General features: G+C 38.5%; 1 protein-coding gene across 6 annotated transcripts in view; it reads right to left on the bottom strand.

Annotated features, from left to right (window-relative positions):
• RGS17 (regulator of G protein signaling 17) overlaps window positions 1-18776 on the bottom strand; it is a 70767-nt gene that overhangs the window by 27175 nt on the left and 24816 nt on the right. For all 6 annotated transcript variants that reach the window (XM_039707620.1, XM_039707613.1, XM_039707612.1 and 3 more), the window contains one exon: window positions 1703-1846. In XM_039707620.1, coding sequence (XP_039563554.1) covers window positions 1703-1821 — 119 coding nt within the window. In that variant the 5' untranslated portion in view covers window positions 1822-1846. The remainder of the gene's footprint in view (window positions 1-1702; window positions 1847-18776) is intronic.

The following is an 18776-nucleotide window of genomic DNA, read 5'->3' as shown; positions in this document are numbered from 1 at the left end:
GTCTCAACAAAAAAGATCTAGTCACACATCTCAGACAGGAAATAGTAGAAAGGTACATAGAGAGGCACAAGGTAAATAGGACAGATAAGGATAAATCATGGTCTGGGTCAGTTTCTGTATCACAGAGATTAAAATAGAGAAGACTGTGGAAGGCAAAACAGGTGAAGGGAGATATGAGAGAGCTCTGTAAAATCTTGACCATCCTGGGAATGATTAGTCACTGTTCTTCACATAAGAACAAGGAAAAATCAAATGAAATTAATTTCTAGTAGGTTAACACAAATAAAAGGGAGTACACAGACCCATGGTAGAATTTATTGCTAGGGGAAACCCTGGCTGACAAAACTTTAGATGAGTTTAGGAAGTCACTTCAGAAAATGGTTTGCCAGAAATTAAGGAAAGAAAGTTCCACCAAGGTCTATAAACAACACAAAAAGCAACTCTGGGCCAGGAAATCCCTAAGTTGCAGATTGATAGTAGTTGTGAGGTGTTTTACTGTGGGTAGTTTGAGGAGATCTACTTGTTTTTTCCTTATCTTGTGGTATCTGATAAAAGGCACTTCCTGAAACAGGATACTGAAGTAAATGAATCTCTGGACTGTAACAGCATAGCTGATATTGTGCCCTTGTCCCAGAGCAGAAAGAAAAATGACAGAACACCCTCTCTACTTCCTGTTTAATACACTTCCACCTATTTCTCAATATGATTGAACATCACAAAGTTACAAAGTTACTTGGTAAAACATGAACTCTGGCTCATCCTTGCTCCAAATACACTCTGCCTTCAGGTGAAACTGGAAATATCAGCCAAGGCAGGCCCACCCCACCACTGCCTCCAGGATGTGGCAGTATCTTGGAAAAAAACCTATCCCTAGTGCATATATACTGGTATGTATTTTTAAATATACTGGAGCAAATAGCCTCAGGTTTTAGACTGGTGCCAGATGGGTGATTGAAGTGAAAATAACACAGATACACAGAGGAATGGTGACTTCAAAAAACCTGAACTCTCTGGTTAGTATGATGCACAGGCTCTGAACAGTACTGCATGTCATTTACCTTATATTTCAATACTATGTTCATAAAAATAAAAAATAAAGATCTGATGCATCTCAAGACACTGAGAATTTAAAGCTATTTTTGAAACTGACTTTAAATCTTTGACTTTACAAGTCAATACTTTGTTGAGGAAGGGACAAGCAGCCGCTAAAATTATGCCACTCCATTTAAAAGTGGAATTTAAGGCTCATGCTTTCAGATTTACAGAATTTCTATTATTATTTATATTACCTGTTATATTAGTAATATAACAGGACACCACATGTTCACATTTATGACCATCTCCCTTTTATTCTCCTGAATGCAGAGAACTGCACTATCAAAAATACAAACAGGAAAAAAAATGTTTTGAATGCAAGCTATAAAATATCAATTATTGAGTCTCTCACTCACAAATACAAGTTTTACAGCTGAAATTTTCTCATTTAGTCATGGCTTAAGTAGGATAAATATAGCTTGAATTTACTATTCTTTCCTTTTCCCCATCACAAGCTGTCCAACCAAATCAGGGAATATTTAAATCAAATTTTTAAGTGAAAAGTTAAATTGTGTCTCCTCTCCCAGAAGTCAACATATTCCCAGTGCTTTCCATTCTCATTGTTTACCTGTGGTAGATATGGAAGCAAATATACTACAGGACATACCATGAACAGCTGCAGCAACAGCACCAACAAAAGCAACATGTGTTGTTGGGCCTTTGGTTTCCAGGTGCTTGAGACACAGCTGATGTTCCTTCATTTTGTGACTGCTGCCTCTTTCTCATTTCAGCTACTTCAGTGCCCAAGTGGCTATAAGAACACAGACATAAGAGATGTACAGAATTACTACAGGCCGTCATAAATTACATTCACATTTCTACAGCAACTGCTTCTCCCAGCACATGGCAACAAAAGCACGTGACCATCAACTGAGCCAGCCAAGGAACAGTTCCACTGTGTTAAAAGCAGTTTCCAGAAGAGCACATCTCAGTGACACACTGATGCTCCTGTGCTGCTGAATCACGCCCGTTCTTACTGCTTAGGCTGGACTCAAAGAGCTGTTTATTACCAGGGTTTTTAACAGCAAGCCATACAGCTTTTGTAGCACTCGGGAGAGATTGCCTTGTTCCTTACCATAGGACTATCACAGCTGTTTCCATTGTGCTAAACATACAGCCAAAAGTACAGCAGGATGGTTATTCACCTTCAACATGAGTTGGAAACTGATTTTTTTAAACTTCTTTGACTTCAGTCTATGCTGGACCAATATAATTGATATTATATTGAGACCAGCTGTCTGGTAAGGGCCAAGATTTTTCTATGTCATAACAGAGAGGCTTGCTACTTAAAGAGTTATTCTTCATAAATAAAATTAATAGTAAACATGTATTTATAAAATACTTTCCCACCTTTGAGACTATTTTCTGGTCACAGATGTTCTTTGCTCATTGCCAATTTTTCTTAGATTTTAATAGCCAAGATTTTTTTCCTCCCAGTGACTTAAAACATGCAGCTGGAAGTAGTATACCATGCATTATCTAGTCTTCAAAAGAAGTTAAACATTTACTGATAAGTTACATTATTTAGGAAGACTTAGATGTCAGGATCCTTCTGATTGCTCACATCTTTCTACAACAACTTTAAGTTTCCCAGAGTAATGGCTAGTACAAACGTATAAATTAGAGTAAAATTTGGTACTTTTGCCTTTTTGGTTTAAAACAGAAGCGGGTAGAGATGGCCTGGTGTGAGCAGCATGCCCTGTGCTCCACACTCCCTGGGCATCCTGCTACAACCTGGAGGGCTGGGGAAAGGCAAAGTCTGATTGATTTGCCACCTGGGTACACCATGTACACACAAATAAGAGACATGCCACTTCTTCTACATGCACTCAAACAGCAGCTGTGAGAGTTATCATTCACATGAAACTCTAAAGCCAAAACTCCTGAGGTTTTTATTGTGCAATAGTGTCCTTCCAGACAGCTTACACACAACCACGCCCAGCAAGGATACTAAGCTTCAGAACTCAAACCCATGCTCTAAAACTCAAGGTTGGTGGTTATTTTGGCTTCTTGCATAGCTACCTTTTCCATGCATACTGTCACTGAACAGAATCAAGTAATTTCTGTAGTGTTCGGTCAAATCAAACAATGAAAAACCATTTAACTATCACTGGTAGTTGCACCTGCTTATGCCATTGATATGGCTTATGGTTTATAGCTGCTCTTGAAAATTAAAACGACATGCAAAAAAACCCCACACCTTTTTTTTTTCTTTTTCATGTCAAATGCAAACATCTGGGGTTAGAAAGGGATGCTCTGATGTAACTGGATAACTGCCCATATTTTTTCAATAGACAGGAAGGAAGGGAAATTGTTGAAGCATAATATGTAGCTCAGAGAGTAAGTGACAGTATGAAGTCTTTTCTCCAAATTACAATGCAGAACTTCTGCTGACTGTGCATGTTGCATTTAAATTATTTCATAGATAGCTCTGTCATGCTGTGAATTGGTATTTTTTTCAGCAAATGCAATGACTGTGGTTAAAGGAATTAAAGCCAGATATTTTCAAATGGAATGTTTGTTTCTTTTAAGTAAGATAGTAATTCTATAAATGTTTGTACAACAAAAAAAAGAAAAAACAAAATTTATTAGTTTCAGAAACCAGTAAATTATCCATATTTAGGGATTTGTTGGGCTGTAATCCCATTGATTCCACCTGTGTACCTGAAGTCAAGCATTTTTTTTACCATTTTAGCTATATGTACTATGGCTAGAATATGTGGTACTATAAATAAAGGGGACAGGATGAAGGTTATCCATTCAGACCTGATAATGACCGTCGATGACTTTGCTGTAGTTTCACAAAAACTTTAGCACACCGCAAGATGCTGCTGCCACTAAAATAAATATCCCTCTCTGTTTTCTCCTGCACAGCTCCCAGTCACTCATTCCCTCACCTGAGCTGTCCCCCTTCTCTGTGTTGGAAGCAGCATTTGTACGGGGACCTGGTGAATTTGATAAAAGAATAGGCATGATTGAAATTTAATCTGGAGGGAAAAGGAAAAAAAATAGGTTTAACTTGCTTCAAGTGACTTTCTCATTTACCTTAGGAAGATGTGAGCTCTTGAACAGAGCAGGGGAGAACACTGAACATCAGGCAGGCAAAAACAATGTGGGGACCACTTTCTTTAATTCCTGCTCACACTGTCAGCAAGTGATGGTGAAATGGGTGGGATTTTTTTTAATGCAGCTGCAGAAAGGTAAAATCTGCAGCTGCAGAAAGGTAATATCTGCAACTGCAGTTGCCTATACACACAGTATGGCAGAGAGGGACAGTCAGAAGTGGGGTTTCACAGGAATGGTTCACACCTTTCATCCTGACCAGCAACCTCAACCACAGAAAAGTCTCCAGCATTCATCTTTTGGTATGAACTACCATGGCCAACTGGTTCAGAGGTTTGCAAGTTTGGCAGGACACAGAATTGTGAGGAAATACGGCTCCCCATTGTAGAGCATTTCAGGAGAAATGGCTTCCTCCAAGGTTGCTCAGAGCCAGTCTAGCCAGTCTTTTGAGCAGAACTACTTGCTTTGCTATGTTATAACAGCTCTGGAGTATGGAGAGGCACATAACCCATCCCCTTTCTGGCCATGCATTATTTGATGAAGGAAGAGGCCAGTCCTTGATTGCAGGTAAAGTTATATTTATCTATTTAGGCTGTAATTGAAAAATAAAAAGACAGATAAAAGAAAGAAAGAAAAAGAATCATAGAGTCAGAATCATAGAATGGGTTGGAAGGGACCTGAAAGATCATCTGGTTCCAATCTCCCTGCCATGGGCAGGGACACCTTCCACTAGGCCAGGTTGCTCAATGTCCCATCCAACATGGCTTTGAACACTGCCAGGGATGGATGGGGTACCCACAACTTCTCTCAGCAACTTTTTCCAGTGCCTCACTGCTCTCACAGTAAAGGAAGGAAGAAAGGAAGAAAGAGTGAGCAACAGCCCCAAATCCTGTATGTACATCCAAGGAGATTCTGGCTCTAGCAGAATAAAGCATTAATTGCAATGCCAGCAAAGTGCTACAATGGGATACATTTTGAAAGGGGTTTTAAACATGGGTATTATGTAGTGGGACTATCCTTAGCTATCAAATATAATGGGGAAAGATTTTACTTCCACAGTGGGAAAAAGGTGTATTTAATCCATTTCAGATTCTTTCCTTTCCACAGCTGACATTGGTGTTCACTCTGAACCTTGCTGTGTCTCATGGTACAAAGAAAGTGATTTTGCTTGGCATGACTGGTGTTCTGGTCAATAAAAGCATGAGGTTGAAACTCCAAGCAATGGGAGAATGTTCTCAGTGAATACATGAAGTGTTCACCAGCTTAACCAGTGGCTAAAGTCTAAGTCTTCAGCCCTGTTCTTCTGCTTGTGTTACTTTCTCTCAGAGAGATTTAGGCTAAAATTTATAATTTGAAAACCCCACCCTGTGAAGCAAAACTATTATATTTAATGATGATGTAGTTGGATGGCTGGAAACTTTAGTTTCATGCTTATTTTGGTTGGATTTCATGTTTCATGTTTTATTTGCAAATACCAGATGTCATCTACGCAAAACAGTAATTGATTCCATTAGATTATTTAGGATGCAGAAGCAGGAATATCTTAATTCTTGGCTATATTTAGAGACTGAGCAGACAGAGAGTTTATTTTTGGTGCCTTGGTCCAAGGCATAAAAAGAAATTTAGAATCTTTGATTCAGCAACTTACTCCGATGAACCGAAAAATTTCTCTGAAGTGTGAAAGTTAGTACATAATTATGAAGGACTAGAATGTTGTGAACTGATTCTGAGTCAATCTTCTAGAATAATAGTACAAATAATACACACTGTCTCCAAGATGTCAGTTTTCCTTTTAGCTTTTTCACCATTTTTCACCACTTTCACTCTTCCTGAGACCCTCTAGCTTGGCAAAAGTACCAGGTGGTAAAGGCGGGCCTTTTGTCCAATAGAAAGGTTTTTCTCCTTGGTACACTACATATGATCTCTCAGACCATCACAGCTATCAATTTCTTCTGCTGGTTTTGCATATGGCTCTTTGCCTCCATTTGGTGGCACGGTTTACTAACTGTGTTATGATTTCTGTTTGTACTGATAGGAAATAGGAATAGTATTCGAGCTGGCTGGATAGACTCATTCTCTTGGGGGTGGGTTGGTATTATGGCCCTTTGAGCAATCCCATAATCATGGAGGATTTCATTTTGCATAACATCTGCTGGCCCTACTCTAGCTGAGGAAAGGAACCCAAGGGCACAGCAACTGTTTATTATACCAGTTATGAGAGAGGTAGCTATTACAAGCTGCAGAGTAAGGAAGTCTGTGCAGCCCTTCAATCTTGCAGTGCTGGAAGATTATGAATACTAAAAAACCCTTAGAAATTTGGAGTAAGGTTGCCTATTAGTTCTGGAACCAATGGCACAAGGATCTATTTCTGTGTTTAGACAGTGTAATTACCACTTATTCCACTGGGTTCTCAGGAGTAATTATTACAGAAAAACCCTTGTGTGTAGAGGACTGTCTTGGGAAGACTGCTCAAAAGAAATAACTGATGGAAGAATTATTTGGTTTATTACATTTCTACCTGGGAAGGCCTATTGAATACAGACTACAGTCCCTTCAAATTCCACAGAGTACCTCTACAAAATGAAAATAAGGCAATTTCTCAGTTGTTGCACTTCCCTGACTCTCTACCTCCTGTAGGATTTGTGCTAACTTTTAGATAGGTTTTAAAGTGTTTCCCCCAGAGATTTCCAAGGTATTGGACACAGCAAAAAACAGAGGCTGCACCATTTCAATCATTTAATTTGATGTGTCTCTTCTGATGATTTTTTTTTTTTCCCCTCCCTTTCCTCAAAAGACTGTCATTGCAGTACTGCAAGTTTCTGAACTTTTGGCACTGTCCCATCTGGTCCTCTGGTTATTTTGGAGCCGTCCCTTGCACATGAGCCCCCTGCAATATTTTCTGTCCCCCTCTTAGCATTGTGAAGGCATTCCCTGGAGAAGCTCCTGCACTATGAAATCAGAGAAAAATCTTGTAACTCCACAGGGGGTTGAGAAGAGTTTCTATCCTATCTTCTGGAACCATTATCTAACAGCTATTTTGAAAGAGAGAGATCATATAAGGATGAGGATAAACACGTACCATTTTATACAGCAAGGAAGTGGCACTTTGTCTTTTGTTGCAGGTAGGACACGTAATGGCTAAGATTTTGGGACAGAATTGGTGCAGAATCAGCCAGAGCAATCTGTTCTTTTTCAAACTTTGCAATAGGCAAGAAAGATCACCTTGCAAAAGAAAGGTGCAGTCAATGACTTAAGGATATAGAGTGTGATTTACTCTGCAGGCAAGAAACTTAGCCCTTAAAATATCTCTTTTTTTGTGATCTATCACATCAGTTCTCTCGCATTGCTTTTCTTCTTTTGACTTTGAAAATAAAGGGCCAAAACCTCAACTGTGTAGTTTATACAAATTCATACCTTATTCCAGTTTATTTCAAACCCAGATGTGACTCTATCAATCTCTTAACCATACTTGTTTTCATTGTCTTTACTGGCATTCACTTGATTCCTAACAAGGATTGTCTTTAAGTTTAGGGGTTTTGAAAAGCTTTAAAACCTAAGTATTAAGGTAGACAGTATTCATTTTAGACCCCTTCCAGGCTTCACTGTAAGAACCAAAATGTACGCTGAGAAAAGCTTTGTATCCTGTGGATTCAAGACTTCAAACCACCATTTTAGAATATATTCCATATGTTTGGAAAATCTCAATGTTTATTAGAAGAGAGTTGTATTAACACTTTTTTGAATATTTTTAATGAGTTCTTTGGGGATAATTGGTTGGCCTTCACAGGATTTTGATTGGCTGCTTGGATTTTAGTTTCCTAAAATAGTAAGCAGTAGAGTGACAAAGATAACCCTGAAATACTGTTGCTTTCTTTTTTTTCAAATAGTCACCTTTTTTTCAGTAGTCAATTTTTAACATATAGACCACTTTTTAACTGGAAACACTAAGCAAAAACCCTCAGAGAATGCTACAATGTGACACATGTAATGGTCTGTGATGTGCTATTTGTTTTAAATGCCGTGCAATATCCTATCTGTTTTAAATCCATAAGGCTTTTTAAGAACAGGCATCCTAGAGCAACAGAACCATGAGACACAGTCTGGATACAGCTGCCAGTTAAATAATATCACTGATGCATGTGCTGCACTTGCAATTGAAAGACAGCCCTAACACAACATCGATTTTTTGTTTGTGCTGTCTTCATTCATCTGGAGGAGTGTTTTAAAGGTACCACAGGCTAAATGAAGACCGACCAGAAGATTTTACCTGATGTCTCTGAGCTACAAAAAAATTTCCATACTCTCCTTGCAATGCTGAGTGAGCAGCAACATCAAGACAGCAGAACCACAGGCACCCTTTTGGGTGCTGCTGACCACTTAACAGCCATCATACAGCAATGGCATTCATACCACTCACTCTACACAAGAGAAACCTTGACATGGGTACATTCCCTTTATTTAATAAATCCTGAAAGTCACTCAGTACTTCACAAATAAATTCATACAAAGTAATGGGTGGAGAAGAAGAAATCTACCAGAAGAAGTGCAATTGAGTTATCTTGAACTTTTGACATCATAGGTTTTGAACACCTGTTGGCTCAGAGAACTGACTTTTGCTTTTGGAGAACTGAGGACTTGAGTGTCTACAGCAAAATACCTTCCTCTTCTATTAGTTACTGAAGCTCAGCAAAAAAATTTCAAGACACATGATCCACTACTGCCATACAGACATCTTTATCCTGTCAGGTCTTCTGACCTGGAGATGTAGGACTCTTTCTAAAGTCTTTTGCAGCAAACCCTGAGAAGGTCATAAATTGGACATTCTATCCATTATAAGATAGGATAAAAAGAAAATAAAATCTAGTGGAAAACTGGCAAAAAGTGTTCAGACACTAAATGTTTTATTTAGGGTAGAACACTTCTATACAAATATTCATTTGAATTGAAGCTGTGCAATTTGGCTGAACACTATGAAATCCTTGTCTTTTTTACAGTAATATTATTTTTATGACTTTCCCAGACACCTTCTGTACTCATAAAGGATGTCTGAGATTTCTTTTTATTATGTTATAGGAACTTGGTATCCTGAAGAAGCCTTGCTTAAATCTTTGCATCATCAAGTAAATATGCATTTGTGCTTCTGAATCAGACATTTCTGTTCAGCAACAAAACATTAAACCTGACAGTAATGCATTATTGAAAAGTTTGAGATGGCTGCATGTGGTTTTTAAGAAGCTGCACTAAAATTATGATTAAAAGCACTTTACAGTCTTCGGGAACATTTTATAAAAAGCAAAATACAAAACTCATCAGGAAACCTTTTATTTATTTTTAAGTGCATTGTTTTTATTCATATTTGTGTTTGAAAACCATCTAAGAATCCTGTTTACATGGCATCTATATTTCTGTTCATTATAGCTAGCATGGCTTCGACTGACTTACACACATAAAGATAATACACTTTAGAAAGCTGAGAAGATAATTTCCTTACAGAAGGGAAATTACTTGCTGAAAATAAGTGTTTTGTTAAAGTCTCCGATGTTCCTCATAAAGAGGACACTAAGAAGACACTTGAGAACCAAGAGAGCTTTATTTTATGCATTAGTATTTTAATTTCTAAATAAGTTTTCTTGTGCTCAAAGCCTTTTCTCTGTATAAAAAGCCAGCTGTCATTTGGGGGTTACGTGAACTGCAAAGATTCTGCAAAAATTTCTGCAATATTTTAAGAAAAAAGTCATAGCCATATCACAAGAATTTGTAGCCAACATAGGCTAAACAGATTTGCAGGTACAATCCACGTGTCAAACAAGCTTTATTTTTGGTGAACTACTTTTTCTGCAGATAAGACCATTCTGGTAAATTTTCATCTGCAGAAATGGCAGCTTTTAATCAAATAAGTGCACATAAATTTTGTTTATGGTGCACATGCTACTAAGGGCTGAAAGACAAAGGAAAGGATTAGGAAAATTATTTTAATGTGAGAAGAGCTTTTCTGAAAGCACATTGGACATGGTTCTAGTCTCTGAAATGACGGAATCCACATTTTCACTGTAAAATGAAGACTTGCATCATCTATTTCAAAGAACCTTTATTTTTTCAATCTCCTTTTCAAAATGAAAGTCTCAAATTTGAACAGAAGGAGCTTCGAAAAGGCTTCCTGACTATAGGATTTTTGAAATAACTCTGTGTTTGGTAGTCATGCTGATTTTAGTTACACTGACTGACTTCTGAGATATGTTCTGGCATGATCTCTGTGTTCCAGCCCTCCTTTCCTCTGCCACCCTCAGAAGGAAAAAAATAAAATACAATAATAAGTATAAACACAATTAAGAGAGCAGTATGGTATAGAGAAGGTATTTGGTTAATATGGTATAACAGAGAGAAGAAGGTGCCATGAAGTAGAAACAGCCTGAAAGTCTTTCTGATGGCTTGGAACAGTGGGAGAAGGTCAATGCAAGCACTACACTCAACTAGGCTTGTCTAGGTGCATGTTCTGCTCATGTTACAGTTTTTATGAACTTCATGACCATAGAACTAAAGAAATATTTGCCCTTGGCAGAGAGTGGCCAGGCTGGTGCATACCCACCTGTAATGAATCTCCACTTCTCTCCCACAAGCTGTGCTACTTCTGTTAAACTCATAGCAAGCTCCTGGTACTTGTGCTTTTATAGACAGCACTGATGCTTGCTGGTCTGAGGAAGTGAGAGAAGACCAGTTCTACTCTCTGCAATGGATGTGCTCTTTTCCACCATGCTGGCACATGGTATTAAAACCAGATACTGTCACCTTGCTTGGAGACATTTTTGTCTTAAATCCTGTATTTCTACTGTCTGAATCTTTCACTGTACTTGCTTGTTCTGTATTTGATGCTGTTTTGTTTACCTGCATGTTGCATACAGCAACACTCACTTCTCTGTCTGCTGATATTAAGCATCATGTCCTTCATGGTCTGTCACATGTGAGGGTTTCCCACTTATAAAAGCAATGTGGCACTTTAGTAGCAGAATTGTTCATGAATGTGTGGATGTGCTGGAGCGAGCGCTGTGGACACATAGGTCCTCAAGGCTTTGTTACATACTCTAGGCTCTGTGTCCCTTACAGCTGATTTTGAGACATGACTGGGGCTTCACCAGTGCAGAGAGAACTGGGAGAATGATTCCAGCCACCAGCACGAGACAGTCAGGAGAAATTATCCCAGGCTCTTTTATATCTTTCTGCCATTCTGCAAGTTACCAGGAAAAACTGGCATGAAATAAAAAGGGCAGCTGAGTACAGTAGGAAAATAGGAAGACAATGAAAAAATAAGGATGGAGCACAAAAACCATTAACTTACCTGACTAAATATTGGGTTAGAATCATTTTGGAGCAAGAAATTAGAGTGGATGTCTGAGACAACAAAAACTATGTGGCTTGAAAAACCAAACTTTTAACAGGAGGGTTTTTTAACGTATAGAAGAACAGGCACACAGCTTTCAGCTTCTGTGTGTCTTGCACTGTATTTATATGTTAACAAAGTAAACATTTCAGCAACAACATTTATGTGGTCAAATATATAAAAAATTCTGCCTAGATCTCATGGAAAAGATAAGCCATGCCCCAAGCCCAACACTTCTCTGTGTGGTGGAAGCCACCAGTCCAGGCCCTGAAGCTCTTTGCATCTAAGGTTCTCTGACAGTAGAAAAAAAACACCACAGGTTTTTTAAAAATTAAAACACTGTGCTCTCCAAGCTTTGATTTGCACTCACCTGCAACAACCCAGAGCAGTGGTACAGGATGCACTCAGCCAACAGCAGAGAGGCTTTCATGGGACTATCTGCCTCCTCCTGGCTTGTACCACTGTCCTAGCTCAGGTCTTTTCCATAGCCTCCATCCCTCTTCTGAGGTCTCGTTCTTTACCTGGCTAAGGTGTCTGCCAGCTCTGCTGTGAAACTGATAACCTGCAGAGCAATACAGCAGGCAGATGCCTGTCTAATGCTGCTGCAGCAAGACTCATTACAACTCACTAGGCAGCACAGAAAATAAAAACAGATTTGTGGAGAAAAAACCAAACTCAGACTTCCAGGTTAAATCCCCTTGCCATTATAAGAGCATTTGAGAACTTACTGTCTTTTCAGTGAGAGAAAGCAAGTTTCATTTCTCTTGTCCTCATTTTTTCCCTTCTCTGGCTGGAAGGATTCTGTGCAGAAAGCTGCAGCCTCCTTTGTGTACCTGACCACTTGAGCATCTGCCTCAGCTGCCTGAATCCCCACCAAGGTCTTGTTTGCTACCTTTCCTGGAAGGATGGGTTTCTTCAGAGCTCCTCACCGGTGAACACTTGGAGCACAGCCTCCACCCCTCCAAACACAGAGGTAAGTGTGAAGTAAAAAGACATAAAGTCTAAATTATACACAAAATACCTGGCAGGATGAGTGGTATCTCTCAGTTCATAGAAATTTCCAAAGTAACACACTGAGGCAGAGAGCTTAAGATGTTCTTAAACTACTACTGTGGAAAATTATTTAGCACGTTGTGTGTTGGAGGGGATGTATGGAGGTTCAGAGAAAGAAAATAAAACCAATTATTTCTTCTCCTCTCTTTTCTCTTCCCATGGTCATTATTTAACATGTCAGTTTGAAAATATAAAATGCCAACCATCCCAGTAAACAAATTTTTTACAGCAAGCTGTGCATGTATTTTCATATGCACCAACAGTAATGAAAAATTATGTCTTCCTGCAGAATCTGACAGTTATTGCTGCATGGAAAACTTAATATTAAAAAACAATATAGGAGTTTTTACTTCTTTCTTTTTTTCTCATTTTTTTTACCCTACCAAGCATGTGAGTTATTTTTTCTATAATTTCTACAAATGTTAAATAAAAATTTTGATAGAAAGAATCCATCATTTTTCCTTCTCAGAAAGGATATTTTAATTTGGAGGACAAACAACAATAGTAAGTGATATTCCAGATTTTTTTTCTCCCTTTTCTTTCTATGATGTTCTTGAAGCAATATGTGCCTGGGGAAGGCTGTGGTGCTACTGCATTTTTTAAAAGCTTAAGAAGAGAAAAAGAATTATGAATTATTTGATGACCATAAAATAGCAAAATACATCCAAACACAGAAAATCTTCTGAATACCACTTATAAGTGAATTACAAAAGAGTCTTACATAAAAGAACTACTTTTAACACTTTGTTTTTGTAAAGTTTAAAGGCTGGAACTTAAAACTATTCTTCCATAATATGAAGTTCATTATTTTTTCATTATTTTTTTATCATGCCAATGTAAAAAAAAATAAAAATGTGCTAAACTGCAAGGGACTGAGAACATGCTGTGAAAACCTAAAATCTTCAAAATCTCTGGAAATATGTAAATTTTGTATGAAAGTTTCACTTCTGTAGTCATATCCATACATTTACAGGCTGTCTGCTCTTATGCTGAGCATTAGCACAGACTGCAATCAGTACCTGTGTTCCTGCACAGCAAGACATTAAAGTAGCATTTCCACCAGAGTATGCAGTGAGATAAAGTGAATTGACTTAACATAAAAAAATAGATTTTTGAAGATCAACAGTTGAGATCTCTTGAAACACTGCTGTCACGTGACTGAGTGGAGCTTGATGTGAATGTCTGGTCTGGCATCCCTCCTCCCATAAAAGCTCTGCTCACTGGCAGTAGAGTCTCAAGTCCTTGTTTCAGATTCCATGAGGGACATTCAGAGGCATCCTTTTATCCAATATTTTGTAATGTAAAGAAGAAAAGAAAAAACCAAACAAACAAACAAACAAAAAAAAAAAAAAAACCCCCAAAAAAACATTAAAGTAGCATTTCCACCAGAGTATGCAGTGAGATAAAGTGAATTGACTTAACATAAAAAAATAGATTTTTGAAGATCAACAGTTGAGATCTCTTGAAACACTGCTGTCACGTGACTGAGTGGAGCTTGATGTGAATGTCTGGTCTGGCATCCCTCCTCCCATAAAAGCTCTGCTCACTGGCAGTAGAGTCTCAAGTCCTTGTTTCAGATTCCATGAGGGACATTCAGAGGCATCCTTTTATCCAATATTTTTTTAATGTAAAGAAGAAAAGAAAAAAACAAACAAACAAACAAACAAAAAACCAAAACAAAACAAAAAAACGAAAAAAAAACCAACCCCAAAAAAACCCCCCAAAAACCAGAGCTTTGCAAAAAGAGAAATATATCCTCTAGGAAGTGAAATATACTTAGGTAGGGGGATTTTGCTGAATTTTAGAAAACTTATGACTATAATGTTAAAAGGACAAGGTAATGTTTTAATTTAAACGAGTGATGCAAGAAGAGCTCAGGGAAGCCTGTTGACTGTATAGCATTGAGTGGATTAAAAAGTACTATGGGCATGGCAGATCTGGTCCATCCAGCCATCTGCAACTCCACCTTCCCCACAATTTGCCCTCTCCCAGATACTCAGATGTGATTCTCTCCACAAAACCTTCACTAGGACCTCTCTTCTTTACTTGTTTGTTTGATTTTTTCCAGGCACTTGGCTTAATCTTCTGCCTTTGAAATTGTCTTTGAACGTGTGACCTGTCATTTGGTTGAAATTGAATGACATACAAGAAATTAGTGGGGAGAGAAAGGCTGGCACAGCAAGGACCATCTGCTGGGAAACCAACATGAAAAGTCAGAAACAAGATAAATGGTGAAGAGCTTTGAGCTCTGGATAGCCTACTACTGAATTTCTGGTTTTTCCATCCACAACCCTGGTCCAGGAGCCACCTTCAGTCATGGAGGCAAAGAAGGAAGGCTGCTGCTGGAAAAGGTTGTGGAAGGAGAATAGTGCTCACTTCCTAGCCCAGCTAGAAAGTTTAGCAGAGCTAGACCCCTCTGTGGTTTCATTTCCCTGTGTCAGGCGTATTTAGGCCAGATTCCTGTCAATGGTACAGTTTCATCATGTGCTTTGGGGAGGAGAAACAAGCTGTGAAATAAAACTAGGAAAGATGGTTGAAGCTACCAAGCTTTGCAGCAGGCTAAGGAGGAAGCTTAATATTAGAAACTACCTAAGTCTCTTTTTAAAAAGGCAAAAATTAGAAAAAAAGTTTCTTTAGGCATATTTTTTTTAGTCACATAAGACATAAAAATTTAAGGTTTTCTGTCTGAAATGCCTGTTCTAGCTCTCATTTCAGGTCATAATTCTTATGTTCTGTTTCAATTTGCCTCAGCTGATTCTTTTGAGTCAAAAGGTAGAGTATATTCTATATTTATAGGCAATATGGAATCAGTTGCTTTAAAATCTACCATAGTAATTTCTAGTATATTTTCCTCTAAACCCCTTTACAATAAAAGAATAATGAAGCTTTTGTTGAGTGAGCAAACTGGAAATTAGGGCACTGTAGCAAGCAGAGCTTGTTATGGACCGAGACATATCTTTCCTCTTATGAAAAATACAATATGTTCTGTATGATAGGACTTTCAAAAAGATCTATATTGTAGTACTTTCTGAACTGAATCAGTTCTTAAAAATTCTCTAATTTGAAGCAAAGTGAAGACAAGGCTGCCACTCTGAAGAAGGTGACATCTCTGAAGGCACTCTAAAAACCTTAGGTAAAAGGTTTTAGAAAAAGAACCTTTAAAAACCTCCATAAATCACAGAAAACTGCATGAAATTAATTTTATTTACTGCAAAGCTATCTGGGTTTTAATTGTTAGACATAAGGCTATTTCATAGTAATGGTTTCTAAGGTTTCATGATGTGGAGCAGAGATTCCTCTGACATGGTAGTTTCTTATGAAGCAAAAAGCATTACATTTGCTACAGCTAAATAAATCCTTATCCTTTGAGACAAAAGATGAATATTTAACACAACTGTGCAGCCTCAGAGTTCTACTTTATGTCTTTCCTTGTTGATATCTGAATGGTCTGCAACTGACTGCAATGACAAGTAAGAACAGAGACTTCAGAGAGGGACATTAAACACAATACTTCTCAATAAAGAGACGACTGCTTTGTTTCAAGAGCTCTCAAATGAAATTGTTCTTCCCTGTTATGTTTTATATTTGAGTCATGCCTCTTGCAAAGTTTTAGTACATTCAGTTAATGCACAACTGAAACTGCAAAACTGAGCATTTCTTCCCAGGACACTTGACACAGGTCAGAAAGCCTAATGCCCCTCTGCCAGTCCTTGCTCGTTCTAATACACATCTCTTGGAGTGGCTTCATTCCACATTACAGACAAGGAGAATAAAAAAATCCCAGTGGAACTACTTGGTTATGCTTGGAGACAACTGATGGAGAAAAATTGCCCTGTTCTGTAGAGAGGAGCTCACAGATGTGGAAGAAATGAGGCTGATATGGCAGACACCCACAGAGCACGTGGGGGCAGAGGTCTCTGGACCACCATTCCACTGGAGGCCACCTGAAGCCTCTTCTGAAGGGAGAGCAGCTCACAGACCAAAAGAAAAGATGTAACAGATATAAGCCCTAACAGGAATACTTCCCCCAGCAGTACTGCAGGTTTTAGTTACCTCTTCTGTTTGTTATCTAGATGTCCTCTTGTGGGGGAAAAGTCACCTGGACAATTCTGTTTCTGCTTGCTTGTTACTGTCTACTGACTTTGCCTCTGAAATACTGTCAGCACTAACTGTGCATCAGCATTCAACGTTGGATAACAGAGTGCTCCATATAGCTGCAGTTAATAATCCATTCATCTTTTATTTCAGGGCTGTCTTGGACTGTAACAAAGCATTCTTCTGCTCATCACATTTCCTAAAATTTGTGGAGTCATCCTAAGGGGAAAATGCAACACAGTTCCTTCAGTTTTTCCACACTGGCCAGGCGTACTTATGTTGTTTGTTGCTGCCCATGGTGGACTTTGACATTGTGGAAAATGAGGACATAAATTTAGACACAGAACTGAAGTAGAATGGCATTCAGAAGTCAAAGTCCTGTTTATCATTCACAACTTCAGGCAGAGACCCTTCCTTTACCTATTAAACTTATTGATAAGAGTCAATTTATGGATCTTTTAGTAAACCAAGGGATTTGTCTCAAATTGCAGTCCTAGTGGGGTTTTGTATCTAAATTCACCTTCCCCAAATCGCCTTTTGGGAAAATCTAGACCAGTCCTTAACACCATTTTTACTTGCATGTAATATCTTGTTATATTTTTTTTTTGTTTGTTTCTGGGGTTCCTTTTTGTGCATTGCTTGTGGTTTGAGTATACCATAGGTCAGCAGCCACCTCTGCTTGAGTTGTTGAAAATAACAAAACCCAACAGATCCTTTGGTACCATCTACTTTTGGAAACATAATGCTCCTGCCCACCTTCCTTTTCAAATAGCACTGACTCCTGTCAAAATAAAAGAATATCTAAAACTTCTCTATTGGCCTTTCCCATTTCCAGAATTCCAGCTCTCAGTGGAAGATGACCTGCTCATTTCTTCCTCTAAGGCTGGGGTGACAGTTTCCATTACTGTTTCATCATCTCTGGACTGGTGCCTGGCTGAGGTCACCATCCCTTGGGAGGTCCCTCCAAGTCCTTTCTCTTCCAAGCCCAACATGTGGCTCCTTCCCTGCTTCCACCCCACAGACGGATGCTGTTCCACAGAGGGAACTGAAGGAATAAGGTCCCCCAGAATAGGCTGAGACACGAGCAATTCTTACTGCAGGAAGCAGGAACCTGACAACAGGAGGGAGATTTTTTTCCCCTATTTTTATGTAAATGCATCTGCCACCCTCCCCTTCCGTGTCAAGTTTTCAATCACAAGCTGGAAGTGGTAAAAGGCAGGTTGCAGGCAGATATTTTCAAGTTGACTAATCACTACAGATAATCTGAATTTAGCTAATGAAAATTATGAGAACCTGGAAGTTGTGTACTCCATTAGTAGCATGTGCTCTGACATTATTTTCAAGTTGACTAATCACTACTAATTCAGATAATCTGAATTTAGCTAATGAAAATTATGAGAACCTGGAAGTTGTGTACTCCATTAGTAGCATGTGCTCTGACAGGAATGCTAAATTGCTGAACCAAAAAATGGCTTATAAAAAATTATTCAGAAGCTGTTGCTGCACACTCTTGCTCAGGTTCTTGTGAACTCACAAGGTATCTTACTTTTGATTTTTTTATCCATAAACAAAACTAGAAAATAACCTACTCTATCCTGAAACACTTGTGAATTACTCAATAATATTCACAACTATGACTGCACATTTTTCCCAGAAAAAAAAAGGACTCCACTTAAGTGTTGCTGCTCATAGCAGATGTTAGGCAAACTTTTTGAGAGATGTTTGAGTTATATAGTTCGAAAAATACAAAAGAATCTGCAAAAAGAATCTGCAAAAGCCAATACTTGTGTCTTGCTGCAAACTAAACAACATCTAATATAGTTCTGCCAAGAATAAATCAAAGTTTCCCTGTGACTGCTGGAAAACAGAATTTTTGCAACACTAAAGGTTTATGGTGGTGTGGTAGAGTTGGAAAGATTTTGCTGGTAATGTTCTAAGTTTCTGGATGGGGGAATTCTCCCCACTGTTGTTCAGTTCAACATTAGACTGCTTCTGCCACTGATGCCACAATTTATCAATTTCCCAGATGCTGGGAGCATTTGCTAGATTTATCTCCTCTGATGTGCTGCTTTTCCCTCACTGCCTAAACCCCACA

Source organism: Passer montanus, unplaced genomic scaffold (genome assembly GCF_014805655.1).
Source record: "Passer montanus isolate IOZ18808 unplaced genomic scaffold, ASM1480565v1 scaffold2, whole genome shotgun sequence".
In the NCBI taxonomy this organism is placed as follows: Eukaryota; Metazoa; Chordata; class Aves; order Passeriformes; family Passeridae; genus Passer; species Passer montanus.
The sequence above is the reverse complement of the archived record's forward strand: the minus strand, read 5'-3'. Positions and strand labels throughout refer to the sequence as shown.